This window comes from Rattus rattus, chromosome 9 (genome assembly GCF_011064425.1).
Source record: "Rattus rattus isolate New Zealand chromosome 9, Rrattus_CSIRO_v1, whole genome shotgun sequence".
In the NCBI taxonomy this organism is placed as follows: Eukaryota; Metazoa; Chordata; class Mammalia; order Rodentia; family Muridae; genus Rattus; species Rattus rattus.
In genome coordinates, this window is record NC_046162.1 from 34,166,897 (window position 1) to 34,194,676 (window position 27,780).

The window sequence follows — 27,780 nt, forward strand, 5'->3', positions numbered from 1 at the left end:
TTAGCTGCCCCACTGAGAGGGGCCTGGAAAGGAAAGGGGGGCTATGCTTGTTCCTGAACACATCAGCAGGGTAGAAGAAGCTAGTGGGGATCACAGGATCTCCCTAGGCTCCTCCATCACTTTCCATCTCTCCCTCCTTTTCCAGTGATCCTCGGGCATAGCTCCCAACCTGTACAGATCCGTTTGGATGTTTTTAACTCGTGTAAAAACAAAACAGTAATATATTGAACTTCTTTATGGGATGCGCCAACTGTGGCCTTGTAAGATTTGCAAGTGTGCCAACCAGCCCCTGGACCATCTGCACAGGAAGCCGGCAAGAACGCAGACAGGCTGGCTGCTCTGGGGAAACTTGTGTTCGAAGGCCCCTGGCAGGGCCTGGCTTTCCCAGGGAGAGGACGAGGGTGAAAACGCCTGGCTCAGGTGAGGATGGACGGACTCCAGGTCGGGCTTACAATCACCTGATTAGCAGAGACTTACAACAACTGTCCTCTGAAACCCCACTGCCCCACCTTCTCACTGTCTAACGACACCCCCTTGGACACCTGCTGTACCCTCTTGCTTCTGGACTGTGCCACAGGCAGCTGCACTGGAACCCTAGGTTTAACAGGGCAGGCGAAGATTCCTAGAGTCCAGCACTTGGGGAGAAGGCAATGGAAGAACCCCAAGAGGGCCTTGCTCCACCCAAGTTCAGTAGGCTTCCTGACACAGGAGCTTGTACCCTCTTCAGACCTTGGGAAATGGCAAGACTCTGTGGATACCTCACTGGCAGGCAGCCCAGTGAACCCTGACTGTAGGGTGAAGAGGCCATACCCACTAGTTGCTACTTCCTGTCTCCTCACCCAGAGCAGGAACAGGAAGTGGCTTTGTCAGCCCAAGGAGACAGGCCTCCTGTTCAGAACTTGTATCTCACTGGCCCCAAGTCTCTGACCTAGACCTCTGGTTAGCCTGTCAGAAACAGGCCCCCTAGTAAATGAAGGCTGGTCCCCCGGCAAGCCTGAGCAAAGCACCTGTGACTGAAACCCCTGCCCTCTCTGGAGAGGCTTGAACACCTCTAACGAAGTTTCCTAGCTCCTGCTCCATCCACGGCCTCACATCCCTCTGCATATAAAGGCACCATGAGCAATAAACCACAAATGTGCGTCCAGTATACCTGCCCCTACAGACTTCCCTGATCACCCCTGGCTGAGTTTCATTCCGATGGTTCCTGGCAAAGGGGCTCTCCCTGGGGGGCACACCCTTCCTCCAAACCAGGGGATATATTCAGGGTAGGAGGATGCAGGCCCAAGACCTGGACCCACACATGTCAGCAGAATCCTGGGACCAGTCACATCCTGTCACTGAGCCTCTGTATGCCCTTCTGTTATGCTCAGCAAGGACACCCTAAAATGTCCAGTCTGTCAATTCTAGGGATTCGGAGGTTCACCTGACTAGGCCTCATGTAGACTCTCCCTCATCTGTCTGTCAGCTAGGATCCCAAGGATCATGAGCGACACCTACCTACCTGTGACTTTTCTGCACGGCCTGGGCTTCCTCACAGCATGACAGCAGAATCCCTAGAAAGCTGTATCACCCCATATGACCAAGCCTTCAAAGTCACATGCTGCACTTCCTGCCAGAGCCAGAGGCTCGCCCCAGTTGAAGTAGAAGACAGCCCCACCTCTCAAATGAGCAAAGTGTCAATGTCATGTTTAAATGAGAAAATGTGGGAGAGTAGATTTCACTGTAGCCCTTTAAAATAAAATAAAATCAGCTCTCTTGTAGCACAGGCTAGCATTGAACTCATTATGTAGCTCGGGATGACCTTAAAGTTCTGGCCCTCCAGTCTCTACTCCCAAGTGCTGGAATTACGGTTGTGCACCACTGTGCCTGACTTAGACAGTGCTGGGTTTCGAACCTAAGACTTTCTGCCTGTTAGGCAAGCACTTAACCAAAAAAGCTACAGTTGGCCCTTGTTACAGCATCTTAAGTGATGCCTCCTGCCACTCATCTGTAGCATGGGACAGTAATACTCAAAATTCAGATGTGGTTCAGTAAGATTCAGATTTATGGAATATACACAGAGAGCCTAGGACCAGTCTGACACCCCAAAGTACCTATGGCTGGCTGTCCTCACTCTATCTGCTCCAAGACCGAGTAGTGACCACAACCCCGCAGAGTGGACCCATGTCTCCCTCTACTTGTCCTTACGGCAACCTGAAGAAAGATGCCCAACAAATGTGCCCATTTTCATAGATGACAAAACCAAGCTCTTTGTGTGCAGAAACAAACAGGAGTGGCAATAACAGTGTCTCTGTCCCCTTCCTCCAAGGGCAGAGATGCAAGGAGGGCCACACTCCCCAGACTGTACACATACACATGCATTCTTTGCTAAACAGAGGCCCAGCCACACACAGGTGACGTCAAGATCGTACCTCTGTCCCCCTGAGGAGCTGGCAAAAAACCCAGCAGACCATGTTCTCTGCCACACTGGGTCAACTGGGAAACCAGAAATAAGAAAGGGGGGAAAAGAGAGAGAGAGACAGATGTAGTGGACCAAGTTGACTAAGGTGGCTGGCTCGCTGGTGTCAATGCCTGCTTTGGAGATGCAGCATAGCCTCCCAAGCCCCTCCCCCCACATTCTACAGTTAGCAAAGTACTCTAAAAACAGCATTATTTGATCCCCTTATCAGTCCTTCGAAGAAAGGAAAGGGGCTGCAGGGGTAGGTGTCACGATGTCCATTTTGCATATAGGAAATCTGAGGCCTGCAGTGGGTAGTCATCTGCTCAGAGATACACAGCCAGGCTAGAGTGACAGGCTTTGGACTGAACCCATGCTCTTGGAGGGTTTTTCTTCAGACTTGTTTGGTAACGCATGGAATATGCCCAGCAGACCCCTGACAATGGCTGGACAATGAGTAGAGCTTTCTAGAGGATGAAACCACAAGTTCTCCTTTTCACCTCTCAGGCTGGCTGCCATGGGCTGTTCTTGGCCCATTACTGCCTCCATGTGGACTCCTACCTTGTATCCTTGCAAATGGACATGCAGAGCCACTGAGTGTCTATGCCAGCCTGAAGTGAGGGCTTTTGTTCAAGAAGGAGTTTGTTCAAGATCCAAAGTGAGACACTGGGGAGTGCCCTGCCCCACCACTGAGCCTCAAGGGCTGAGAGACCTTGGTTCTCCCTACCAAGGAGGCCAGTTTTCTGTAAGGCATCTAATTCTGGAAGGGAGGAGTCTGTTTACTGAGTCCTTGACTATTCCATGTTCCGTAGCCACTAAAGAAAGCACCAGGATGACTGTCCCCATGGACAGATGGCTCCGAGGCTTGAGAGAAGCTACCATACTAGATTTCCTGTCCTTAAAGGAGGCTTTGAGTTGTCACAGGATTGGGGGACACTCCTGGCGTTTGGTAGACAGTCAAGGTTAACTTACACCTGAAATCCAGGACACTGGACAGGGCCAGTGGTGAAGCTGCTCACTGTGAATGCCAGCTGAGGAAACCCTGCTCTCCAATCACGGGTTGGGCACGGGGTATGTTTGTTTGCTTGTTCAGAACGTGTCTCAATGCATAGCCTAGGCTGGTCCCAAAGTTGCAGTTCCGCCTCAGCTTCCCAAGTGCTGGGATTACAGGCTTGCACCACCATGCCTCCCCACACACACTGTATCCAAGTCTTGCTCAGTCCCTTCCTCCTCTCAGCCTGTGCCCTCTTGGCCTCCAGTGTTGCCTTGAAGAGCAAATGCCAGAACCAGAAAATGGAGAGAGGACCTTTAGCATGGGGCCAGAGGCAGGAAGGGCAGGCCTTTTCTAAGCAGGAAGATGGACTCTTAGATAGGTTTATAGTTAAAACTATGAAACTCTGGTCAGTTTGGGAAGACAGAAGGTCTCTGTGGCTGGGTGTTGGTGACAGGATGCAACATCGAGAATATACTAATGCCACTGAATTGTACCCTTCAAAATGGCTTGTTTTTTAATGTATGTTTTACCACAATAAAAACAAACGAAAAACCACAAGAATATAAGGCTGTTCTTTATTTAATAAGTGCTGTAAGCAGTTCGCAATTTCCTAGGGAAGAGAAGAAATAAGGTACTGGAGAATGGGGCAGAGGGCTGGCATGTGAACAAGACCGCCCCAGCCTGCTGAGGGGCATTCCCGCCTTTGTTCCCCGGTTCATCAAGGCAGTCAGTCCCAGCACTCAACCCCTGAGGGAGTACCTCTGCTCTCTCATCTCTGGGACCACAGAGGTCTCTTGTCATTCAGGAGTCCAGGAAGACCTCTGCAGCGGGCCTATTGTGTGCAAAGCCCCTTTCTTTCCCGGGCCTGTTTCCTGCACAGTACATAAGGAAGGACTCAGAAGTTTTCAAACCCGCTTCCTATCTGCCCAGTGCAAAATTCTCTTCGTGTAGCGACTTGTCAAGTTTACCCTGTCTGGCCCTAGCAAGAATCTCTAGAGACCTCCGTGGTCTGCCCCCGCAGTGGCACCGAGCTCTCCTGCGCCATGCTGGGAAGGTCTTTGTCCTTCCAGGGTGCTAGTATTTACCCTTACAGGGCGTGACATTTTAAGCACAGAGAAGGCAACCTGCTCGGGGGTGCCCCATAGTTTAGAGTCCCGCTCCACCCTGTGATCTGGGGACACATTCTTGGGAGAGAAACCTCGGGGGTGGGAGAGAAGGGTGAGGTACGACCCTGGATCAGCACAGAGTATCCGCCCATGATGACGTGAACCACAAGCGGTCTTGCCCGCAGTTGCTTGAATTATTCCAACGCCTGGGATGGGAGCTCCTGGGGGCGGGTCCAGCACTGAAGCCCCACCCCAGAGCCGACGTAGAGGGCGGGGCGGGGCCAAGCGCGCGGCGTCTGGTGACTGACTGACCGCTCGGCGCCATGGCCGCGGACGCGCGCGCCAAGGCCGCCACTCTGGACCTGAGACGTCGGCTGCTCAGGTATCGGGTATGGGCTCGGAAGGCGTGTATAGCGCCCGTCCGGAGTCCCTGACTTCCCCGCCTCTCTCAACGTATGAGAAGCGACCGAGAACTACCCCGCAACTCCGGGGTGTGCCCTGCCCCTTAGAATGAGCTTTGCCCCTGGCAGCCACCTGCATAAGGAATTGGGACTGACCTGGGGTGGGCAGTCGTGTCACAGGGAGGGTTAGAGGAGATCTGCTCTTGGCCTGTGAGAACCCTCGGTGCCACGTGGAAAAGAGCTTATGGCTGGGGCTTACGACTGGAGCTAGCTAGCCACCACTGCCAGGGACAGCAGGGCCACTGGGATGGCAAGGAATGTTTAGGGCTGAGATGCAGCTCCTAACAAGGAGCTTTGTTTGCTTCAGGAAGCCATTCTGAAGCCTTTTCCATAAGGCTGACCCCAGAAGCTGATGCACGTGCAAGCAAAACTGAAGAGGGCCACCAAGGCTTAAATAGTTTTGTCTCAGCAACTTTCTGCCCCGTCCTGTTCTCTGGAATGGGGAGGCAGGGAAGTTACACCGTGTCCTGCAAGCTTTTGTCCATTCCAGAATCAGGAAAGAGTGAAGGGAGCTGTAATGAGTGTTCACCCTTCAGTCTTCAGACAGGGCTGTCCATTCTTTGCCTGTCTCCACAGCTCTTCCTGCAGACTCTTTTTTCCTGAGGATCCTGTTAAGATTATCCGAGGCCAAGGGCAGTACTTGTACGATGAGCAAGGGCGAGAGTACCTGGACTGCATCAACAACGTGGCTCATGGTCGGTATGATGCCTCCTCACCCTTGGTGAGGCAGGAGAGGAGGCTGAGGCCATAGATCTGACTGACAGCCTGGGTTCAACAGAACTGACTTCGATGCTTGAGGGGACCCCAGTCTTTGTGAAGTAGCCTGAAAAGACTCCACACCATAGCTGTGCCAAACTAAGCAGGAATCAGAGGTTCACGTGCTAGGGTCCAAGTTGCATGTGGACTCCATAGCAAATTGGGCATGTAGCCTACCCATCCATGACCACAAGTGTAGCTCGGCCCTGTGCAGGGTGATGACAACAGGCCTTCACTCCTACTGACTACAGTAAGAGCAACAGGAAACTGAAGTATGAATTCAGCCAAGTGGGGCACCACAGTTGATGGAAGAAAGGGAGACTGTGCGCTAGAAGGCACATTGCAGGCAGATGAAGGTTAAAACCCAGGACTCTCCCAGCATTCAGGGGACAGAGGCAGGTGGATCTCAAGTTAATGGCCAGCCTGGTCTGCATAGCAAATTTCAAGGACAACTAGGGCTTCACAGAGAGACCCTGTCTCAGAGAGGAAGAAATTACTTAATCCTGAGCCTTGTTGGTAGTGACTCACTGCCTGGTGGGCGTTGTGTATAACTGTTAATTATTGCTAACTTGCTTTGACCGTGCTTGGCACAGGGTGAGCTCTTACTATGCTGTTCCCATGGCTGACCCTCTGACTGGTCCCCTCCAGCCAAGAGTCTCAAAATACCTCTCTAAAAACATGGGTTCTCTAGATAGCATTTCTATGGGACCCTCTTTTCCTTCTGCTGGACTCGCTTCTCAAGACCTTCCATTCCAGAATCATCATCTCTGTGCTCCCCCACCCCACCATTAGCTCCCATCTTTCCAGCTCCCTGGGTGGGTTTGCAGATGGAGTGAGGGGGATCTGGTGGGTCCGGCTGAGTGAAGTCGGCCACATGATGGTGATGCCCCTCTTGCAGTCGGGCACTGCCACCCTACCGTGGTCCAAGCTGCACATGGACAGAACCTGGTGCTCAACACCAACAGCCGATATCTACATGACAACATCGTGGACTATGCCCAGAGGCTGTCAGAGACCCTGCCGGAGAAGCTTTCTGTGTTTTATTTCCTGAATTCTGGGTAAGTGAACAGACATCATCCATTGAGAAGTTCAAAGAAGAAAGTCATCCATATGGGTGCAGCGCAGAGAAGCTGCCTGGAGAGTGGACCCAACCTCAGTCAAGGCTCCTGAGCTTCTGGGTTGTAGATCCCGGAGTCTTTGCTGTTGGCTCTCATATCTTCCTTGGTAGAGGACACCATCACCTCCCTTCTAGGTGTTGGGAAAGAGTTAGCAGACTCTGGGAAAGGATCCAGGATGGTAGCCAAGTGGGAGGAACTGTTTTTATCTATACCACTAGAGGCCAGGCAGTAGTGGTACACTCTTTCAATCCCAGCAGAGGCAGGTGGGTCTCTGTGAGTTCAAAGCCAGCCTGGTCTACAGAGTGAGTTTCAGGACAGCCAAGGCTACACAGAGAAGCCCTGTCTCGGAAAACAAGAAACAGCAATGAGACACTAGAAAGTACTAGGGCTGAGGGTTGGTTTTGTTTCTGCCTAGTGCTGATGAGTGTTTGATGTGTATCCTTAGTATCTGTGAGTGTTTGCCTGTGCACACGCAGACACATGCACGTACACAAACACGCATGTGCGTACACATATATCTCTCCATCATGTGCATGTCTGATGCCCGGGGAGGCCAGAAGGTGGTTTCGGATCTCCTGGACAGTTGTGGGCTGAAAACAGGTCCTAGAGAAAAGCAGCTGGTGCTCTTAACAACTGAGCCATCTCTCCAGCCCCTCATCCCCATGAAAGGTTTTAATCAGGGAGATGATGCTACAGGATGGGAAAGCAAGACTGTCGAGTGTTGGGCACATGCACACGAGTGACAGTGATGACAGAATCAGGAAGATGATCATCACATCTGAAAGAGCATTCCAATAAGTAGCATTTGGGTTACAGTAACAATCTCAGGTGCCACTGCCACTTAAGTCTTGTCTCCTGAAGAACTTCCAAGTAGAATTTACCTTCTTCGTTTCACGATAAGGAAGGAGCTCTTACCTAGTGTGCAAAGGCTTTTCCATCCCTAGTCCCACAGTACTAAACAGATGGAGGGGAGGAAGAGCAGAGCAGGTTAGGGGACAGAAAAGCCTCTTGTAAGAACAGGAAACTGGGCACAGGAAAGGCGGCTGCTGCTGCCTCCCTCTACCAAGTTCCTTCTGTGTGGATTCCAGTGACTTTACGTTGCTAAGTCTTGTGACCTCTCTGCCTGCTTCCCGGTTTCTTATCAGTTTGACAGAGCAGTTGTTCTCCCAACAGATGCTTTTTGCTCTTGCTTCCAGGCTCTGGTGTCTACAAGCTACCAGGGATGCATCTCCCCTGCTCTGTGGGGCAGGTCCCCAGGCCCCTCCCCTCCTGCTCTGTGGGTCAGGTCCCCAAGCCCCTCCCCCCTGCTCTGTGGGGCAGGTCCCCAGGCCCCTCTCCCTGCTCTGTGGGGCAGGTCCCCAATCCCCTCCTCCCTGCTCTGTAGGGCAGGTCCCACTCCTGTTTTCCCCTCTGTGATCTCATCTGTCTGCTTAGAATTAAATGTCATCCATGTGCTGGTGACTCAAAAATCTGTATCACAAACCCAGATGTTGGAGCTGGAGAGATGGCTCTACAGTTAAGAACAGTGGCTGCTTTTCCAGAGGACCCAGGTTTGATTCCCAGCAGCTATGTGGCCACTCACAACTCTCTACAATTACAGTTCCAAAGAATCCAACATGCACCTTCATGGACACCAGGCACACACACAAGCAAAACACCCATACTCATAAAATACTTTTTAAAACTGAAATAAAGAAGTGGGGAGGCTGCAGGGATGTCTCAGTAGCTAAGAACAGCACTTGTTCTTGCAGAAGACCCAAGTTCAGTTTTCTGCATCTGTTATCAGATGGCTCACAGCCGCCTGTAACTACCTCAGCACCCTCTTCTGGCCTCCTTTGGCACTGCACAAAACACCCACACAGACACATTCACATGAAAATAAAAGATGATTTTTAAACCCCAGATGCCTCCCATGTGTTCCACTTAAGATTCTAAGTAGAAATCTGACCTCTGACAGTCATCTCCAACTTCACATATTCTTTTTTTTTTTTTTTTTTTTTTTTCGGAGCTGGGGACCAAACCTAGGGTCTTGTGCTTGCTTGCCAGGCAAGTGCTCTCTACCACAACAGGGGTTGGGGAGCTAAATGCCTAACCCCTTCACCCATATTAAAACAACAAAATTGCCTTCTCCTGGACATGTTGGCACACATCTTTAATCCCAGCACTTGGGAGGCAAAGCCAGACACATCTCTTGAGAGTTCAAGGCCAGCCGACTCTACACAGTGAGTTCTAGGACAGGCAGGGCAACGGTGAAACCATAGATGATAGATAGATAGACAGATAGACAGACAGACAGACAGATAGACAGATATAGATAAACTTTAAAATAAAGAGCTGCTTTCTACCAATGCCTATGTGAGCTCTCAGTACCAGTTCTCCCTGATGCCCTTCTCTCTCTCTCTCTCTCTCTCTCTCTCTCTCTCTCTCTCTCTCTCATACACACACACACACACACACACACACACACACACACCATCTACTTACTATCTTACCTGTGTGTGTTTGGAAGAAAACACACATGCATGCATGCATACACACATGCACACGAACACACCTCCAACCTAATCTGCCTCCCCAGGGCTCTGACCCAGGTAGCCCCCGCACTTCCTCACTCCTACCTCATTTCCTTTAGAAACAGCCTCCTAAAATGAGGGCAAAGTTACATACTTTCTCTGCTCCATACTTTTTTTGGCTTTGCATGCTGCTGACGAGGAGACAATCCAGGCTCTTTCTCAGGCTCTGGAGTATGGCCCTGCATACTTTCCTGCCCCCATCTTCCTTGCCCTGGGTTCCTTCCCATAGTCCAGGATACCAAACAGAACAGATCCTGTGTGTGTGGTCTGTTCCAAAGTCCTAGAATCTTCCTTGGGATTTAGGGCAAGTATTACCTCTTGAAAATCTACCACTGGCCCCATTGTTATGACGGCTAGGGCAGTCATAACAAAAGGTTGCAGACTTTGGGGTTTAAGGAATAGAAATGTATTTTCTCAGGCCAGGCATGGTGGTGTGTCTTTAATCCCAGCACTTGAGAGGCAGAGGCAGGGGATCTCTGTAAGTTTGAGGCCAGCCTGGTCACACAGTGAGTTCCAGGACAGCTCGGGGCTATGTAGAAAGATTCTATCTCAAAAAGAAAAGAAAAATAGATGTATCTTCACGAAGTTCTGAAAATGAAAGGTCCGTGACCACAGTGCCCGGAGGGTCTGTGACCCGAGACCTTGCCCCTTACCTAGTGCACGACTGCTTTCCACCCAGCTCACAGGGTCTGTGCAAATGCCCCCATGTCTCTGGGAATCTAGGTCATTTCTCATATATACATCATTCATATTGGGTTGATACTGCCCCAGTTGTCTCCTTTTTTTTTTTATTTTTTTTTTTTGGTTCTTTTTTTTGGAGCTGGGGACCGAACCCAGGGCCTTGCGCTTCCAAGGTAAGCGCTCTACCACTGAGCTAAATCCCCAGCCCCAGTTGTCTCCTTTAAACTAACCTGTTTAGTTTAAAGGCCTTCTCTCCAAGCAAAGCTACATACAGTCATTTGGAGGTACTGTGAGTTAGAGCTTCAGCATAGTAGTTTTAGAACACAGCTTACCCCATCATACCCCGTTACCTACATGAAGCTTCATTTGGGTCTCCTTCACACCCTATGCCCAGTGTTGGCACTTACAGAAATGAGCACTCTGTCTTCACTGTTTGGCTTTCAGAATCAAGCTCCGGTGGTGGCTCACAACTTTAATCCCAGCATTTGGGAGGCAGAGGCAGGTGGACCTCTGAGTTCAAGGCCAGCCTGGTCGACAGAGTGAATTCCAGGACAGCCAGGGCTACACAGAGAAATCCTGCCTTGAAAACAAAACAGATAGATGCATCCAAATGCAAGTTTCTAGAGGGCACCTTCTGTTTTCACCCTGCTCCGATGCAGCACAGAGCCAGTGGATGTTTGCCAAGGGGATGCATGGCGTCCTAAGGATGCTCTCCGTGCTGGAAGGGTCCCTCCGACATGGAAGTGCTTGAGTCTTCTAAGCCATGCCCATATTTTCTGTCACAGGTCAGAAGCCAACGACCTGGCCTTGAGACTAGCTCGCCAGTACACAGGACACCAGGATGTGGTGGTATTAGACCAGTAAGTACAACTCACTGCCCTGCTTCTCCAGAACCTGGGCTCCACAGGCCTGTGAGGGGCCCATAAGTGGGAAGAGGATGCAGGACGCTGGAAGCCAGACTCCAATGACACCTCCCTGGAGGCCTTGTTGACAGCCCATCTTTCTGAGAAAAGCTGGAGAGTGAAATCAGGCCTACAGCACTTGGAGATCCAGCTGAGTCAGAGACCAAAGGGCATTAGAAATGAGTTAAGGTTTAGGATGTATGCTCCTACTTTACAGAGCAGAAAATGGAACCTAGAGTAGTCAGATGACTAGAACTGTGACGTGCCAGTAAATGGCCTTTCAGGAAGCCTTTCCAAGCCTGCATGCATTCTCAGCTCAAGGGCTCCGTTAGCTTTCCCTGTGTTTTGTACTCAAAAATGGTAGATAGTGGTTAGAACTGAGCAGGGAGTAAACGCCACCATTTACAGGGCCTATGTCCATATCCTCCTTCTCCCTAGTGCTTATCATGGTCACCTGAGCTCATTGATCGACATCAGTCCCTACAAGTTCCGGAATCTGGATGGCCAGAAGGAATGGGTCCATGTGGTATGCACGCCCACCATCAGCAACAGGTCAGTTTCCATCCCCAAGCCTGGATGACATTGCAGTGTCTCTCCCAACAGGCTCCGCTCCCAGACACCTACCGCGGACCTTACCGGGAAGACCACCCCAATCCAGCAGGGGCCTATGCCAGTGAGGTGAAGCATGTCATCAGCAGTGCACAGAAGAAGGGCAGGAAGGTAATCACACCTTGGCCTGAGCAGCTTAGTGAGACCCTATACAAAATAACTCTACATTTTTTTAATTATTTCAGTATTTTTTGTGTATGGATGTTTTGCCTACATGTATGTCTGTGCACCACGGGGGCTAGAAGAGAATGTTGGATCCCCGGGGACTAGAGTTATAGATGGTTGTGAGCCACCATGTGGGTGCTGAATATTGAATTCCGGTCCTTTGAAAAAGCAACCAGTGTTCTTAACCACTCCAGTTCCAAAACTTTTTTAAAAAGTCAAAAGAGGGGCGGGAAGCCTGGTATGGTAGCACATACCTTAGATCCCAGCTCTCAGGAGGCAGAGGCAGATAGACAATTGAGTTTGAGGCCAGTAAACTCAACATAGGGAATTCCAGCCAACCAGGGCTGGAACTGGGGAACAGGGGTGGTGTGAGGTTGTAGCTCAGCATTAAGTGTTTGCATAGCACGTGTGTATATGAGATGGACTCAATTCCAGTACTGGAAATGGAGCAAAAGGAGGCCCTGGTTTTCATTTGAGAATCTTGTGGAGAGGGGCTGAGGCTCATTAATGTCTGGCTGTTTTTTAACATAATAGAGACAGTATGGATAAAGGGACATCCTGTGTAATAAAGGAATCCCAGGCCGGAGCAGTGTGGCTGTAAGGGGGTGCCTTAGAAGAAGTTACTATAGTGTTATGTAGTAAAAGGTAACATTTAGCCACTCAGGGTAAAGCAGGAGGCAGGAGAGGAAGGACGTCCTGAACAGAAATGAGGCAGCGGATCACATGAATGAGGCCAGGAGAGCAGACTGTGGAGAGAGCCTAGAAAGGCAGCCAGGACCCATGAGTCTGAAAGTCTACCTAAGAGCCTCAACAAGGAAAGTGAGGAGACCTAAGGACTGGCTCTTCTCTCACTCTAAGGTTGCATGGTGGATGTATTTTACTGCAGCAGCCTAGAAACAGGGACCATGGTGCTGCCCTTCTAGGGTAGTCTATGGGGAGTCTGTGGAGAGATAGATGGTAGTGTATATCTGGGAGACCAAGGCCTCTGCCTCCCCCACGGTGCTAGCAAATGGGTTCTCTAAGACAAAATGGGTTCTCTAAGACTAAAGCAGTAACCAGCAAATAAGAGTGTTTGGGAAAGAAGCAGTTAGCAGAACCAGATGAGGGTCCTTAATGCTCCACAAACACTTCTAAAGAACCAATTTCCCAAGATGGCTGTAGTGGAGCATGCCTTTAATCCCAACACTTGGGAGGCAAACATAAGCAGATCTCTAAGGTCAAGGCCAGCCTGGTCTACAGAGTGAGTTCAGTATAGTCAGGGCTACACAGAGAAAAACCAAAAGATAAGTAAATATAAAAGAAGCAATTTCTCATCCCATCAGCTGTCCAATGTGCCCGAAAGGCCTCCAAAAAAGCCCCAAGAGGGAACACCATGAGAAAAATCATGCATGGGTCAAGGGTTTTAAGCCAGACAGATACGACCTCCCTGTCTGGATCAAAGCATCCTCCTGAGGGCAATATGAAAAACAGGAAAAGTGTCCACTAGGACAGCATCTGCAGTAGCCAGAGACAAGAGATGGACTCAGAAATGTGACAGCCATGAGACATGTTTAAGGAAGGTGTAGGTAAGGATGGAGCCCCATTTTTGTTCTAGGGAGAGTGAAGCTAGTGCTGGTTACCACATGAGGACAGGGAGAAAAGGTTTATAGGTGGGGGCAGGGTGCATAAGTGAAGTTAGTTGACTGGAGCAAGCCCAAGTACAAGGGAAGAGAGGCCTTCAGAGGGTGACACACATCCTCAGATGTGACACAGCACCCAAAGGGGCATCGCCATATTGACAAGGCACACTGAACTCTGTCTCATCCACAGATTGCAGCCTTCTTCGCTGAGTCTCTGCCTAGTGTGAGTGGACAGATCATTCCCCCTGCTGGATACTTCTCCCAGGTGGCGGAGTGAGTAGATGGGCAGGCTCTGTCCAGGGGGGAGGCTGTAATTAAGTTTCCTGAGGTCAATTCCAAATTCCGGCTACAGACTGGCCTGCCTGCCAGAAGTTTCTGAAACAAAACCCTTTAAGAAATAATGACCCACTCTTGCTCCTTGTTCTTTCTCTTTTCCTCTATTCCCCTCTGTCCCTTCTCTCCCCATTCCCCTCCCTGCTTCCCTCCACGTGCTCATGGCCGACCTTTACTCCTCTCCTCTTCTACTATTCTTCTCTCATTAAACCTTTCCGCATGGGGAAAAAAAAAGAAATAATGGCCCAGGGAAGGCCAACCATATGCCCAAAGTGAGGACTCAACTCCCAGGACTTCCCAGCTCCTGATCATCTCTTACCACAGCTCTGTTAGCCATCTGTCCTCCACAGGCACATACGCAGAGCCGGAGGGCTCTTTGTGGCTGATGAGATCCAGGTTGGTTTTGGCCGAGTAGGCAAACATTTTTGGGCCTTCCAGCTGGAGGGAGAAGACTTTGTCCCCGACATTGTCACCATGGGCAAGTCCATCGGCAATGGTCATCCTGTTGCCTGCCTGGCCACTACCCAAGCTGTGTCAAGGGCATTTGAAGCTACCGGTGTAGAATACTTCAACACGGTGAGTAAAGTTGTAGGGCAGGCTCTATTAGTGAACGCTTCCGGGCTACTGCAGTACCCACCATTCCATCTTCCCGGAAGCTACAGCTAGGCCAAGTTTGTTTTTTTATGTGAGACAGACAGACAGACAGACACAGAGACAGACACTGTGTAGCCCTGACTAGCCTGGAACTCAATATGTAGACTAAACTGGTCTCAAACTCAGAGATCCACCTACCTCTCTGCCTCTCAAGTGCTACAATTAAAAGGTGTATGCCATCTCACCTGGCCCGGGTCAGATTTTCTTTTTTTTTTTTTTTTTAAATTCTTTTTTTCGGAGCTGGGGACCGAACCCAGGGCCTTGCGCTTCCTAGGCAAGCGCTCTACCACTGAGCCAAATCCCCAACCCCTCAGATTTTCTTTTAATACTGTAAAACATCTCTCAAAATTATTATTAATCAGGGCTGGAGAGATGGCTCAGTGGTTAAGAGCACTAACTACTCTTCCAGAGGTCCTGAGTTCAAATCCTAGCAACCACATGGTAGCTCACAACCATCTGTAATAAGATCTGATGCCCTCTTCTGGTATGTCTGAAGACAATGACAGTGTATTTATATGTAATAAATAAATCTTTAAAAAAAATTAATATTAATCCAAATGAGTCAGATACGGTTGTATAAAACAAATAAAATACAAGAACCCCTTTTCTTCCAGCAGAAGCTGCCTACCTGTGGCAGAAAGCTTAAGAATGTGAGTGAGGAGTCTTGGTCTGCCTGGGAGACACAAGGTCCACACCATGTCATGGAGGAAGGATGGTTCCCTGACCCTGAGCAAAAGCCAAGGGCCTTCCCTTACAGAAGCTGACACACACCCAGCTTAGTGACTCTGAGACAGCAGATGCAGGATGAGAATAGGAACAGACCCTTGGCCAGAGCCTCTTTTTATCACAGAAACAGAAACTATGCAAAGCATGTGTTGTTTGGCTTTGCTTTGTCTTTTGTTTCAAAGTGCTGGTGAGCAACCCAGGCCTATCAGTAATGCACAACCACTCCACCACTGAGCTACTCTGACTCCCAAGGTTTCCTTCTCAGAGAGATGAGGTCTCAAGTACTACGTGGAAACTTTTCTAGTGGTCATTATAAAAGAACAGATAGAGTAAGATTCATCTGGACAAGAGCAGGAAAGGAGTTGGGTAGTCACCAGGACTTCTATAAAAAGCCGTTTGAATTTTTAAGAAAGTCAGCATTTGGCAAGATGTCAGACAGGCAATGAGGGTCACTGAGCAAGGGAAGTGGAGGCTTTCAGCTGACTTCAGTCTGTGCCTACATGACAGCCTCTGCCCTGGGTAGCCTTGATGTCGGGGAAACACGTTTCTAGACTCAACTGTGACACTGAAGAACCTCACTTAGTAGACATGGTATGTCATGGTCTGCTATGAGAGCAGAAGGGACATCCCAGGCAGGAAGTGGACAGAGCTGAGGGCAAAGTGGAGACAGGAGTCAAGAGCAAAGTCTGTAGGTGAGCAGTGGTTAGCCAGCTACAGAGCAAGGCTTGTTACCTGGAAAAGGCAGATGGCCCAATGGGGCCTGACCCTGACTCCCCTAAGTGCAGAAGCTCAATTCAGCCCTTGTCTTGGTATGGCCTTCCTCCAGTTAACTGGGTACTTAGCTATTTCTACTAAGGTTTTTACATTTATTTGTGTATGGGTGCATATGTGGCTACTCATGTGTAGAGATCAGGGGTCATTGGTTCCTTCTAGGGATCTAACTTAACCAGGTTTGGCACCTTACTGGCTTTTTTGTTTACTTAAACTCATGAGAAACTCTCACCTCAGATAAAAGATTAGGCTCCTAACCTTGCATCTATTCTGGTGTTTGTCCCATGTTTGGTTTTACGAACTCTCTCATAATGCATGCTAACTCTGGTAATTCTGCGCATTCGTTATCACCTAACAGTGTTTGTCACTCTCATTTTCCCTGCTAACGTCTACATAACTTGTTCATATCTACCAATGTGTTTTGAGGCTGTCCTTTGTCTTGTGAACACTGCTATTTTAAGAATTCTTAACTGTTTGTTCTCCAAGTGCAGAAAGATCAGTTACAAATTAACCCAGAGGGTGTGTCCATACTCAGTTTTGGATGTTTTCCCCCAAGTAGTTCACAGGTCAAAACAGATCACCCTGGTGTATTGTTTGGAGGTTGTTGTGTGGTGAGATTCTTGCTAGGATGTCCGAGCTGGCCTGGCACTGAATGCATAATCCACCTGACCTGATGGCGAGCTTCCTGCTCAGCTTAGCACCCGGATTCCATGAGTGCACCTCCATGCTCAGCTCAAGGTTTTTCAGTCCAGGGATCCATGTGGTTTTGATATGCTGTTCCCTAAATTCAGATTTGTGAAGCATCCCTTGAGTTTTATAGTTTTAACAGATTTATTTTATGTACTTTGTTGTGTACCTGAAAGACAGTAACTTGCAGGAATCAGTTCTCTCCTTCCATCAATGTGGGTTTCTGGGATGAAACTCTGGGCTCTGGGCTGAGCCTTTCTCAGTCCTCTTTCACAGTCCTCTTCCAGTTTACTGTCCATGTGTTCCCTCTTCTGTGAAATGATGGTGTCTTTTTTCCATTCCTTAGTTGCTAGTGCTTGTGGAAATTTCTGTGTATGTACATGTCTGTCTGTTTCTGTATGGGAGGAAGATACCCATTTGATCACATATCTAGCGAGGTTAGTGTCGTGCCAATAGTGTATGCTGTGGTGTCAAGCCAGTTGGCAGCAGTCTTCACTTTCTATGTTTGTGAGATACCACATGAACATTGTCAGTCATCTGTTTTTGAGATAGATCTATGTTAGAACTTAATAGACCAGGCTAGCTTCAAACTCAAGAGGTCCTCCTGCTTCTGCCTCCCAAGTTCTGAGATTAAAGGCTTGCACCACCATGCTACTTGGTACATTTTGCTCTTTGATTCCAGGGATCAAACTACTACCATCAGGCTTGCACGGCTCTCACTTAACTGAGCTCCCTGGCCATCAATTTTATGAAACCAGATGCATACCTTTATCACTCAGTTCTAGGCCAGCTAGGACTACACAGTGAAGTCCTTCCTCAAAAAATAAAAAACTAGACTTTAAATGATCAGATTTGTCAAGTTGTATGTGGGCGGTGGTGGGGTGATTATTGCTTGTGCTTTAAGGAATCACTGCTTAACCTCAAAGAAAAACAATCCTATGTAAAGATAGCTCTTATTCTAGGTGAGAGGGACTTACAGTACAGTTGAATACCTACAGGGCACTGAACATCTTGTCCAGTGTATGGGAATGCTTCTGTTTGTCTACAGTGATGTTAATGGGCTCAAAGTGTGCCTCAGTGGTACAGCACATGTTAGCAGGTGAAAGGCCTTTGGTTTGACTCCAGAACACAAAAGACATCTTAATTGATCAAGTCAGTGCTAGAGCCCACATACTATGCCACTAAACTATATCTGATAGGTTGTGTTTTGTTCTCTTCCTTCTCCTTCCTAACAATTACACATACACACACACACACACACACACACACACACACACACACACACACACACACACACACACACACACCAAAACCCACGATACACATGATAGTTCAGTCCATAAAGCAGTTTGCGCCAGCAAACATGAGGACCAAGTCCAATCTCTAGAACCCATATAAAAAGCAAGGCTTAGTGGCACAGGCCTGTAATCTCAGAATGGCAGAGATTGGATTCCTGGGCTTGCTAGACATCCAGCATAGTCTAAGTAGTCTGCCCCAGGTCCTAGTGAGATTGTCCCCAAAACCAAGATGGATGTCTCCTGTTAACATCCACATCCAAGGTTAGGCTGCCCTCTCACCATATGTACTCATACCTACTACACTACAACTGTTTGTTTGGTCTGGACCTATGTGGACCAGGAGATCCACCTGCCTCTGCCTCTTGAAGGTTGCTGACATTAAATGCTTGCCACTAGGTCCCTTTTTAAGACAGGGTTTCTTTTCTGTGTAGCCTTGGCTATCCTAGAATTCACTCTGTAGACTTGGGTAGCCTCAAAATCAGAGATCCAAGAGCCTTTCCTTTCTGAGTGCTGATGTTAAAGGCATGTGCCAACATTGTCCAGTAGGCAGAAACTTTGTGTGGGCTGTTTTACCCATGTACCATTGGTATCCAGGAGCAAGGAGACAGGGCTGGACCAGTTCTACCTCTTCTAACTTACCTGGTTTGAAGAACTAGGAAGCCAAGTAGAGTTCATAGGGACCCCCTCACCTAAGAGACCAGTTTTTAAAAAGCCCCAAGCATTAAGGCTTTGGGGGCCTGTGGCCTTTCAAATTGTCTTATATGATAATCCCATGGGATCATAGTCCATTGGCAGAGCATCTGACATTGTTATCCCCTGGTTCAGTTTGGTGGCAACCCTGTGTCCTGTGCTGTGGGGCTAGCAGTCCTGGATGTCTTGAAAACAGAACAGCTCCAGGCTCATGCCACTAATGTGGGCAGCTTCCTTATGGAGCACCTCAGCCAGCAGAAAGCCAAACATCCTATCATTGGAGATGTCAGGTAAGGTTCTGGGGGCAACAAGCACACTAATACCTGCTACAGCGCTGTCCCACTTTCCCACCATGGGATAAAGGTGTCTACATCTACTCTAGAAGGAACTAGGACTCTGAAGATCTCAGTCCATATCAAGTCTACTCCCCTCCAGTGTAAACTGGGTTGGCTGAGGTGAAGGCAGAAAAGGCAAGGACCATGGCTATAAAGATGTTACCTCCTTCAGGGGCACTGGGCTCTTCATTGGTGTGGATCTGATCAAGGATGAGACCCTGAGGACACCAGCAACTGAAGAGGCAGAGTATTTGGTCTCCAGGTACTTTTTCTACATTAAGTTATCCCAAAATGGGAAGCACTGAGTCCCCGTACAGCCTAGCGCAATGAGCCTCCAGCCAACCTCAAATACCCACCTCTTCTCCTGTACCTACTCAACCATGAAACCCCCTGAAATCTGAGCATGCCTTTATTCACATTATAAAATATGTTCATTTACCCACTCAATAGTAACTGGCCTCAGCCAGCTTAACCACTCCAGTGAGGATCAGAGACTATAAATTCTAAGGTAGTTTAGAAGTCAGGGCCAGGGCCAGTGTTCTAATTGCAGTCACCCTAAGCAAGGGTGGGTATTGTCCTGGGTTTGACCCCAAACCTTCTGACTCTAAGACAAAAACTGGGGATTCAAAAAAGAACATAATCACAATGAACAGCCTAGTAAAAGAACCAGTGGAAGGGGAAGCCCTTGGTCCTGCCCAGACTGAACCCCCACTGAATGTGATTGTTGGGGGGGGGGTGTGGTAATGGGGGGAGGATGGGGAGGGAAAAAAAAAAAACCATTTCATACCCCAGTCACCAGTGCATGGACTAGGTATGATAATGTAGAGCTGGATGGGCACGGTGGTATGCTGGCCTGGACTATAATCAGAGCAATTAAAGTCTAGGCAGTTAGTAAAACCTTGAGAAAAAATTGTCATGGAAGTTGGGTGGTAGCAATAGTACATGCATTTAATCCCAGCACTCAAGAGGCAGAGGCAAGTCAACCTCAGAGTTCAAGGCCAGCCTGGTCTACAGAGCAAGTTACCAGGACAGCCAGAACCACATAGACAGTTGTAGGCTCAACACCAGTTAATTGGCAGTTACAGGACAGAGGACTAGGCCTGTCTGTAAAGTATCTTGTTCTTCCAGGCTAAAGGAAAACTACATTTTACTGAGCACTGACGGCCCTGGGAGGAATATCCTGAAGTTCAAGCCTCCAATGTGCTTCAGCCTTGATAACGCACAGCATGTGGTAGCAAAGCTGGATGACATTCTAACAGGTAAACTTGATAGACTCCTGTCTAGCATGTATCAGGCCCCGGGTAACTAGAGCCTCCCAGCATGCACCAGGGATCCTAGAACAAGCCAAGTATCAGAAAGCTCAGAAAGCATGAGCATTACCTACTTGCACTGACTAAACATGGGCATGACCACCTATGATACCCACATTTGGGTAAGTGGAATGGGGGAGGGAGACCACATGTTCAAGATACTCCTGATACCTACACATATCTTGAAACGAAGGAAGGAAAGAAAGAAGAAAGAAAAGATGCCTTTGTGTTCAGCCCAGCAGTGGTGGCACACATCCTTAATCCCAGCCTCGTCTATAAAGTTCCAAGACAGCCCGGACTGTCAAACAAAGAAACCCTGTCTCAAAAAAAACAACAGTTAATGACAGGAGCTTCACTTTATCTTCAAGATAGGCCCACCCTCACACTTGAGGCTAAAATGGATAGATGGCTGTAATCAAATCCTCCCCATAACCTTTTAATCACTCAAGGTCAAGAGCAGCCCAAGGTCCCCCTCAATTTAAGAAAACTACCAAACTAGAAATGACTATACACCAAAATGATTTGTTATATACAAAGCTCAGATCCCAACACACACCAAAAACCAGGCAGCAAGGAACCTTTCCTACTCCTGCTTGTTAGCCAGTTAACCCCAACATCTAGTGGATGTTTGGAATTGATACAGCTCTTAAAGGGTTCAATGTGTACAGAACATGTTGAGCAGTGACTTGACTAGAAACTGCTTTTGGGTTTACAAATGGGACCATCTGTGTTAGGGAAATGATGGGACATAAGCCCAATCTCTAAACTATCATCCCAAGCATCCTAGAATCCAAGGGTAGCAGACAGTGAAGAACCATGTAGGGCAGATCTGTGATCATTTTTCCAGACATGGAAGAAAAAGTACGAAGTTGTGAAACACTGAGGATCAAGCACCCTCCAGGTAAGCCAGACTTGGCCCCTCCTCCACCAGTAGATTCCCAACATTTCAACTTGCATTTGCTAGATTGAAATGAAGGATGTAGAACATACAATATGGGGCAAGATGTTCTCTAAATATGGAGACAATGGGCATAAAATGATAGCTGAAAAGATCAGATGGGGAAAACAGCTAAAGGACCTCTGCTCCAGGAGACCTTAGTCCCAGAGCACGTGGCATCTCCAATACTGGGCAAGGTCTTACAGAGCATCCCACACTCACCCAGGCTTGGGGTTTTGTTTAATTTTTATTTCAAAAGCTTGGATAGCTTCAATATCCAGGTCGTGGCAAAATCAGGACACGTGTAAAATACCTTACAATACATTAGATTCCCAAAAGGTACCAAAAAGTACAGTAAAATTAACACTTCCATTACTGGAAATGTATGACACAAATAATATAAAATTAAAAGGTGAAAAAGGTGACACTGGTTTCCTAAGATACAGTTTACTCTTTACAACCAGGGTCCACAGGTCCAGGCTGCAGAGCGGCAGCAGGAAGCAGACCCTCCAATCTAGAACAGGGTAACCTGGTAATAAAATCAGCCCCCTAATGCCGCTCTGACCTCTGAGACGCCACACGCTGCCTACAACAACTAGAGCTCTGGAATAGTAAACAGGAGAGTGATTTCCGGGGGAAATTTTAAATAAGATGCACATGGGACAGGCCATAAAAGTTTGCCAAGTTAAATTTGGTACATAATTGTGTTCACTCCGCGTCCAAACAAAGCGTGTGCGGTCGTCACTCGGCCGCTCCTGCTGCCTCTCAGTATGGCTTGTAGTTATTCTGATGACCACCACGTCGCTGGCTCTTCCCGTAATTTGTACTACCCTGACCTAGGAATAAGAACAACGTTGTGGCTACTACTTAGCTATACATTTACCCAGTGCCAGGCGCTTGCCACACATCCTCAGAGTAACACTGCACAGCAACACCAGCTTCTCACACCTTACTGAGAAGGCTAAGCTAGATAGAGCTCCATTCGTAGCTCCAGTGCCTGTGCCAGGCCTGTCTGACTCCAAAGCCCCTGCTGCCAGTGGCCACTGAAATACCTAACCTGCCTCCCCTAGGAGGAAGTAGACGGGGCCTCCCTCTCCTACTTACTGTAGTCGTAGCCGGGGCCGTAGCCGTAATAGCCATAGGGCGAGTAGTCGTAGCCGCCATAGCCCGGCCCGTAGCCCTGCTGGTAGCCGTAGCCCTGGTTCCAGTAGTTGCCGTAGCCCTGATTCCAACTCTGACTCTGACCTGTGGGGGGGAGCAGGGCACAGGGGCCCGTGGACCATTTAGCACACGCAGGAGCTAGGATGGAGGAAATCCTGCCCTTTGGGTGGCGGGGGTTATTACTATGGCAACTCAGAAGCCAAAAGGCTACTGTTTGAGTACAGAGGGCCCTGGGCCCTGCCTTGTAATCCAGGAGGCCAGGATGCCAGTTAACGTCACTTGGAGTACAGGAAGCTTACACTCACTCAGATCACCCTCTGCACCTCCACCCTCCCTTGGCAGCTTTGCCTTAAAAGATGCAGTTCAGGCTTTGGAGTTAGAGGGGCCTGGGATGGAAGGAGCTGAGCTAAGCGCCTGGCACAGCTTTGCCTTTTTGCCCACAGGTATGTGTGTACCAAGACTCAGGACAGCCACAAAGCTAAGCACAACCCACTGTGTCACCACCATTCTCCCAGTGCAATGCAAATGTCCCATTGGCCTGGGGCCCCAAGCTGCACAAATAAGAAAGATGAGGCTCTTTCATTCCATGAAGCCATAGCAGCACAAGCACAAAGCCTCCACCCAGGAAACCCACTCCAACCCCACTTCACACACAGCCCGCCCGCCTGCCCGCCCACCCTTCAGAGCACCAAAAGGCAACCCTCAAGACAGGCACAGAAAGCTCTTTATAGGCGGGAAGTCTTCATCCAGCTCCCACTTACCTCCACCACTGCCTCGGTTCCCTCGATTGCGATTTCCTCGGCCCCCAGAGCCATACTGCTGTTGCTGGTACACCTCTTTGGGCTGGGCAACCTTGATTTCACACTAGAAGCCAAGAGGACACTGGGTCAAGTCCTGTGGGACAAGCTTAGGGCTGCAATAGTGGGCAGGAGGCCACTAAGGTTTTTACTTTTTTACAGAAGATACTCATCCTACTCAAATATAACAGGACAGCAAGAAGACACCCACCTTACAGACAAGTGTGTGAGGCTGCGCTGGAAGACATACTGCCTGCCACTCTAAGCAGTTATTGTTAAGATGGGCTTTATTTCTAAATCCAAACAAGACCCAGTCAGACTTTGATGCCTGAAAACTTAGAGGGTGTACATGCTTCTAAACAATGTTTTTAAAGATAGTCCTGACATACTCCCACAGGTAAAAAATGAGCTAGACATGGCACATGCTTTAATCTCATCTCACTGAAAGGTAGAAACAGGTAGGCAGAACTCTTCCAGTTTGAGACCAGCCTGGTATTAGAGGGAGCACTGGTCCTGCCAGGGCAGCAGCATGATGCTCTCTCAAAAGGAGGTGGGAAGATGAATTTTATCTCTCCATCAAGCTATGCCTTCTGTTGTATCTGAATTAAAGACACTGAATAATTTGAATATTTACTTCTAAGGCCCATCAGCAGTTTTCACTATCATAGAGGCTCAAGGCTACTACTTCATATTAGGGCCTACCAAAAAAGTCACTGTTCACTAGAATAACTAACAATGTCCCACCCAACTGCCTGCTTTATTTAATCCACAACCCAAGCTTTTTAAACTTGCATTGAGAATGGGAAGAATCTTCATGGAGCCCCACCCTCCTCATATGGGCTGCCACTCCAGTTCTCCAGTAAGCTGCATGCAGCCACAGCCAGCCACGCCTTCAATCCTAATCAACTTGAAAGCTATCACTCCACTAACATACCACTCCACTAAACTGACTCCATTTTGAGTTAACAGGATCCCAGTGAGCTCTTTTTTGGTCTTTACTCGCATTAGGGTTGACTAAAGCAGCAAACCTTCCTCTGAAGCAAGAAAAATGTGTCAGTATAGATGGAAACCTACTACGGGACCTACAGTTCCAGAAAACTGTCTTCTATTATTAAGACCACTGCTAATCCCTGAACAACCCCTAATACTAAACCAGAAAGCAAAGAACCTAGACAACAACTCTATTCACAAAAGCCAGGCTTTTCCCCCCTATGCACCTGCTATGTTAGTTTTTATTATTTAAGTACAGTGTATGGTGCCTACAGAAGCCTCCAAAGAGCATCAGATCCCTTGAAGTGTGTGGTTATAGGTGGTTGTGAGCCACTCACTGTGGTTGTTAGGAACAGACCAGAGTCCTCCTGAAGAGCCAACCACTGCGCCAGCTGTTTCCAACCCGACATTTCTTAAGGGCCAGACCATCTACTTTAATCAGCATTGTGTCTGGTGAGAAACAAGGTCTTGCTGACCTAGAAGGATCTCACAGGTAGTCTAACCTCATCTATACCTCCAAGAGCCAAAAGCAGATGACAGTTTGACACCTTACCTTGCTACCACTGACAGTATGGAATTTTTTCTCCAGAACTTTCTTCACAGGGTCTTCCTCTTTAAATGTAATAAAAACAAAACCCCGTCTTTTGTTCAACTTGGGATCTATTGGAAGTTCAATGGCCTCAATCTGTAAAAACACATGCAAAGTTCGGGTTAAACCTGATACCCCAAAACAGATACGAACCTAAGAATACTGAAGTGTGAGCACCATACTACATCCAGGCAAAGCAAATCAAGACCAGGAAAAAAACAAGCCACACTTACCTCCCCAAACTGGCCAAAGTATTCTCTGATCTTTTCCTCTGTGGCTTCAGGGTTTAGACCTCCCACAAATATTTTCTTCACAGGGTCCTTCTTCATAGCCATAGCCTTTTTAGGGTCAATGACACGACCATCCAGTCTGTGCTCCTTCTGATCTAAGACCTGTGTAAAATAGAAATATGTCTGGTTCTAAACAACACAAGTACATTAAATGGGCCTAATTCTCTCTGGAGCTAAGCCAAATGGACTTTCCAAACCAATGTTCTTTCTCCAAACCTCCCATACAGATGATCATTTTAACACCTACATATCCCATACATGCTCTGCATTCTTCCTAAAAGCAGTAGTCCCAACTTAAGGCCCACCTCCTTCCAATAAAGCAGATGACAAGATCATCTAATGAACTCCTCTCTCATTCTACCCTATTTTAAGTGCATGTACCTTCACTTTTTCTGAAATTTGGGGTCCCATCTCCGATTAATTGGACAAAAAAAAAAAAAAAAACCTATTCTCATAGCAATCTTAGACTTTTAATCCCAACAGTAAAATATTTAACACCACACTCATGAATGGACATAAAAGAGGTAGTAAGTAAGGGAAGGCTGAAGGCAGTACTCTAGTCCCTGCCCAGCTCACTACCCTCCTGCAGGATTCTCAGTAAGCCTTTAAAACAGTATGAACTAATCCTCCAATCCTCCAGAAATCACTCACTGAATGAATCTGTGCTGTCCCTCAAAACAGGAATCTAACTCTGCTGTGGCAATCAACACTGCAGTGCATGAGTTACCTAGGATTCCGAATCCTAGTAGAGAGCACTGCTAAATACCCAGCTTACCTTCTCCACACTAGAAGAATCTTTGAAGAGAATAAACCCAAACCCTCTTGATCGACCAGTGTTCGGATCCATTTTTATTGTACAGTCAACGACCTCTCCAAACTTAGTAAAATAATCCTTTAGGTCTTTTTTGCTGGTATCCCAGCTCAGACCACCAACGAACATTTTTCTGGAATTGAGAGACAACACCACAAATCTTAGAAGCTGTAATTTTTTTTCTTTTTCTATTAAACAGAAGCCTGACACTTTCCCTGGCTGGAGAATGGTTTATGAAGTCACAGACTCATGGATCAGAATAAGATGGTACCCCTTTTCAAATTAACCCTTGTGTTGCTCTGTAATCTAGACTCAACTGGAACTCACAGCCAAACGAGATTGTTTAGCCACTCACTGTATGTCCGGGAAAAGAACTTAAGAATGTGACCCATGATCCCTCACAAGTTTAAATCAGCATGACCTGCACAATTGAATCTACTCGAGCTCCCAGCCTCCCAAGTACCTGTCCCAAGGAACTCTGGGTGGTTTCCTGGTGCCAAGACCGCCCCAGGGTTCAGACTGGGACTCCGCCCCTCGACCCGAGCCAGGCTAGGCCGGGCCCGCTGCGCGCCAACTCCGCCTACGCAGCACAGACGCAGCCCTCGCGGCCCGATTCGCGATCCGCCGCTTTTCCTCTTCCGGGGCCGCCCGCCCGCAGGCCCGCTGTAGCCTAAGCACCGCGCGAGCAGCCCGGGTCGGCCTCAAAGTCGACCCCACAAACTCCTGCAAACTCAAAGGCGCGTGACCGCGCCCGGGCCCGCCGGCGAGCGCGCCAGGCACTGTTCGGCGGGCCGTCCGCCCCTCCCCCCGCCGCGTGGCGCCAACAAAAGACTGCCCCGGAACAAAGGCGGCGGCCCGGCGGCCTGGGGCCGCACCTACCCCGCGTCCTCTTCGTTCTTGCTGGCGTTGATCTGGTCGCCTTCGGCGCCGTTCTGGTTCCCGCTCGGGGCGGCCGTGGTCCCGCCCCCAGACCCGGCCGGAGTCGCGGGGGCCGCTGCCCCAGGGCTGGGCTCGACCGGGGCCTCGCCTTCGGGGGCGGCCTCGTGTCCGTTCTCGGTGGCGCCCGTCGTCTCCATGGGCTGCTCCTCAGCCGCGTCCGACATGGTCGGCCAGGCCGCAGCGGCTCCTGCAACGAGCGGCGACAGTGCGTCAGGCCCCGCGGCACTCCCCGAGCTCCCGCCCACCGCCCGAGGCCCGGCCGCTCACCTCGCCGCCGATGACGCCGCGAGGCCCTACTCGCCGCAGAAGGCGACGCGGGCTTGGCCGCGGTCACACTCGGACACCCCTAGGGCTTGTCTGGGTCCACAGACCCTATCGCTCTACTCGGCAGCCGCCGTACGCTATCGAGAAGGAAGACCTCAGCTCCGTCCCGCGCGGTGCCACCGCCTGACAATGCCAACTCGTGGAGCTCTTTATAATGCCGGAGCCGGGCACCACCTCGTAACAACGAATGCTTTCATTGGCTAAGGTGAACCGCCACTCACCATTGTCCTGGCACTTTATTGGCTGCCGCTGCGCGCGCGCTCTAGATCCGGGCGGGCTTTGTCCTCATTTTAGAACGCGCGCGAGTCCGAGTACTGTCTTCGGTTCCGGTCACCGGGTGGGCACGTCGAATGTCCTTAGCTGCCCGGGGTACACAGCAGTCTGTCATCCCTTCCTCTTATCCTATCCTACACTAGCAACCCCAGCCTCCCAAAAGAGGAGAATGAGACGCAGGAAGTCCCTAAATCCAAGGTCGCCCGGAGGAAGGAGCCTAATCTTGGCTTCCGAGATAAGGAGTGCTCGGATCATCCGAGGCCTTCAGCGCGGCCTGCTCCTAAACCTCGGCATCCTGAGATACCGGTGCTCCTGCCCTCTCTTAAGTGATCCTGGCTGGTGCCATGTGTGGAGGTCTGGCGCCGTGAATATTGGACCGTGGTATTCCCAGTGTAGATACTTAACATCGCGTTTAAAGTGTATTTCTTTACTTTGGTTCCGTTT

The 27,780-nt window shown here is 49.1% G+C and overlaps 3 protein-coding genes across 7 annotated transcripts in view; 2 read left to right on the top strand and 1 right to left on the bottom strand.

Annotated features, from left to right (window-relative positions):
- Col23a1 (collagen type XXIII alpha 1 chain) overlaps positions 1-3,992 on the top strand; it is a 290,415-nt gene extending 286,423 nt beyond the window's left edge. The window contains 1 exon segment of the mRNA XM_032914417.1: positions 146-3,992. Coding sequence (XP_032770308.1) covers positions 146-148 — 3 coding nt within the window. The 3' untranslated portion in view covers positions 149-3,992.
- A 757-nt stretch (positions 3,993-4,749) lies between these two features.
- On the top strand, positions 4,750-26,238 carry Phykpl (5-phosphohydroxy-L-lysine phospho-lyase). Of its 4 annotated transcripts, none has more exons than XM_032914412.1 (13): positions 4,753-4,919; positions 5,575-5,693; positions 6,653-6,812; positions 10,912-10,986; positions 11,467-11,554; positions 11,632-11,748; positions 13,612-13,694; positions 14,105-14,330; positions 18,716-18,870; positions 19,088-19,177; positions 20,044-20,174; positions 21,073-21,126; positions 25,671-26,012. In XM_032914412.1, exons 1-13 carry the CDS (start codon positions 4,861-4,863, stop codon positions 25,676-25,678), a joined length of 1,365 nt encoding a protein of 454 aa, XP_032770303.1. In that variant the 5' UTR covers positions 4,753-4,860; the 3' UTR covers positions 25,679-26,012. The 4 variants fall into 4 exon arrangements, with proteins under 4 accessions (XP_032770304.1, XP_032770301.1, XP_032770303.1 ...); XM_032914411.1 differs by lacking the exon at positions 25,671-26,012 and adding an exon at positions 23,283-23,490 and having other exon boundaries at positions 4,755-4,919; XM_032914413.1 differs by lacking the exon at positions 21,073-21,126 and having other exon boundaries at positions 4,750-4,919; positions 26,000-26,238.
- Positions 21,386-27,236, bottom strand: Hnrnpab (heterogeneous nuclear ribonucleoprotein A/B). 2 transcript variants are annotated; one of them, XM_032914415.1, is made up of 8 exons: positions 27,007-27,236; positions 26,680-26,926; positions 25,765-25,933; positions 24,933-25,091; positions 24,664-24,795; positions 23,085-23,187; positions 22,267-22,407; positions 21,386-21,998 (listed from the first exon to the last, which is right to left on the bottom strand). In XM_032914415.1, exons 2-8 carry the CDS (start codon positions 26,901-26,903, stop codon positions 21,928-21,930), a joined length of 999 nt encoding a protein of 332 aa, XP_032770306.1. In that variant the 5' UTR covers positions 26,904-26,926; positions 27,007-27,236; the 3' UTR covers positions 21,386-21,927. The 2 variants fall into 2 exon arrangements, with proteins under 2 accessions (XP_032770306.1, XP_032770307.1); XM_032914416.1 differs by lacking the exon at positions 22,267-22,407.
- Positions 27,237-27,780: the final 544 nt, after the last annotated feature.

What these genes read in the sequence shown, in the direction of transcription:
- Hnrnpab (XM_032914415.1), bottom strand. Translation starts at nt 26,903, where the DNA reads ATGTCGGACGCGGCTGAGGAGCAGCCCATGGAGACGACGGGCGCCACC. An exon ending in ATTCTTCTAGTGTGGAGAAG is followed by an intron (nt 25,092 to 25,764) that starts GTAAGCTGGGTA and finishes TATTTTACACAG; the next exon opens with GTCTTAGATCAGAAGGAGCA. An exon ending in GAACCGAGGCAGTGGTGGAG is followed by an intron (nt 22,408 to 23,084) that starts GTAAGTGGGAGC and finishes TCCCCCCCACAG; the next exon opens with GTCAGAGTCAGAGTTGGAAT.
- Phykpl (XM_032914410.1), top strand. Translation starts at nt 4,861, where the DNA reads ATGGCCGCGGACGCGCGCGCCAAGGCCGCCACTCTGGACCTGAGACGT. An exon ending in CATCAACAACGTGGCTCATG is followed by an intron (nt 5,694 to 6,652) that starts GTCGGTATGATG and finishes CCCCTCTTGCAG; the next exon opens with TCGGGCACTGCCACCCTACC. An exon ending in TTTTATTTCCTGAATTCTGG is followed by an intron (nt 6,813 to 10,911) that starts GTAAGTGAACAG and finishes TTTCTGTCACAG; the next exon opens with GTCAGAAGCCAACGACCTGG.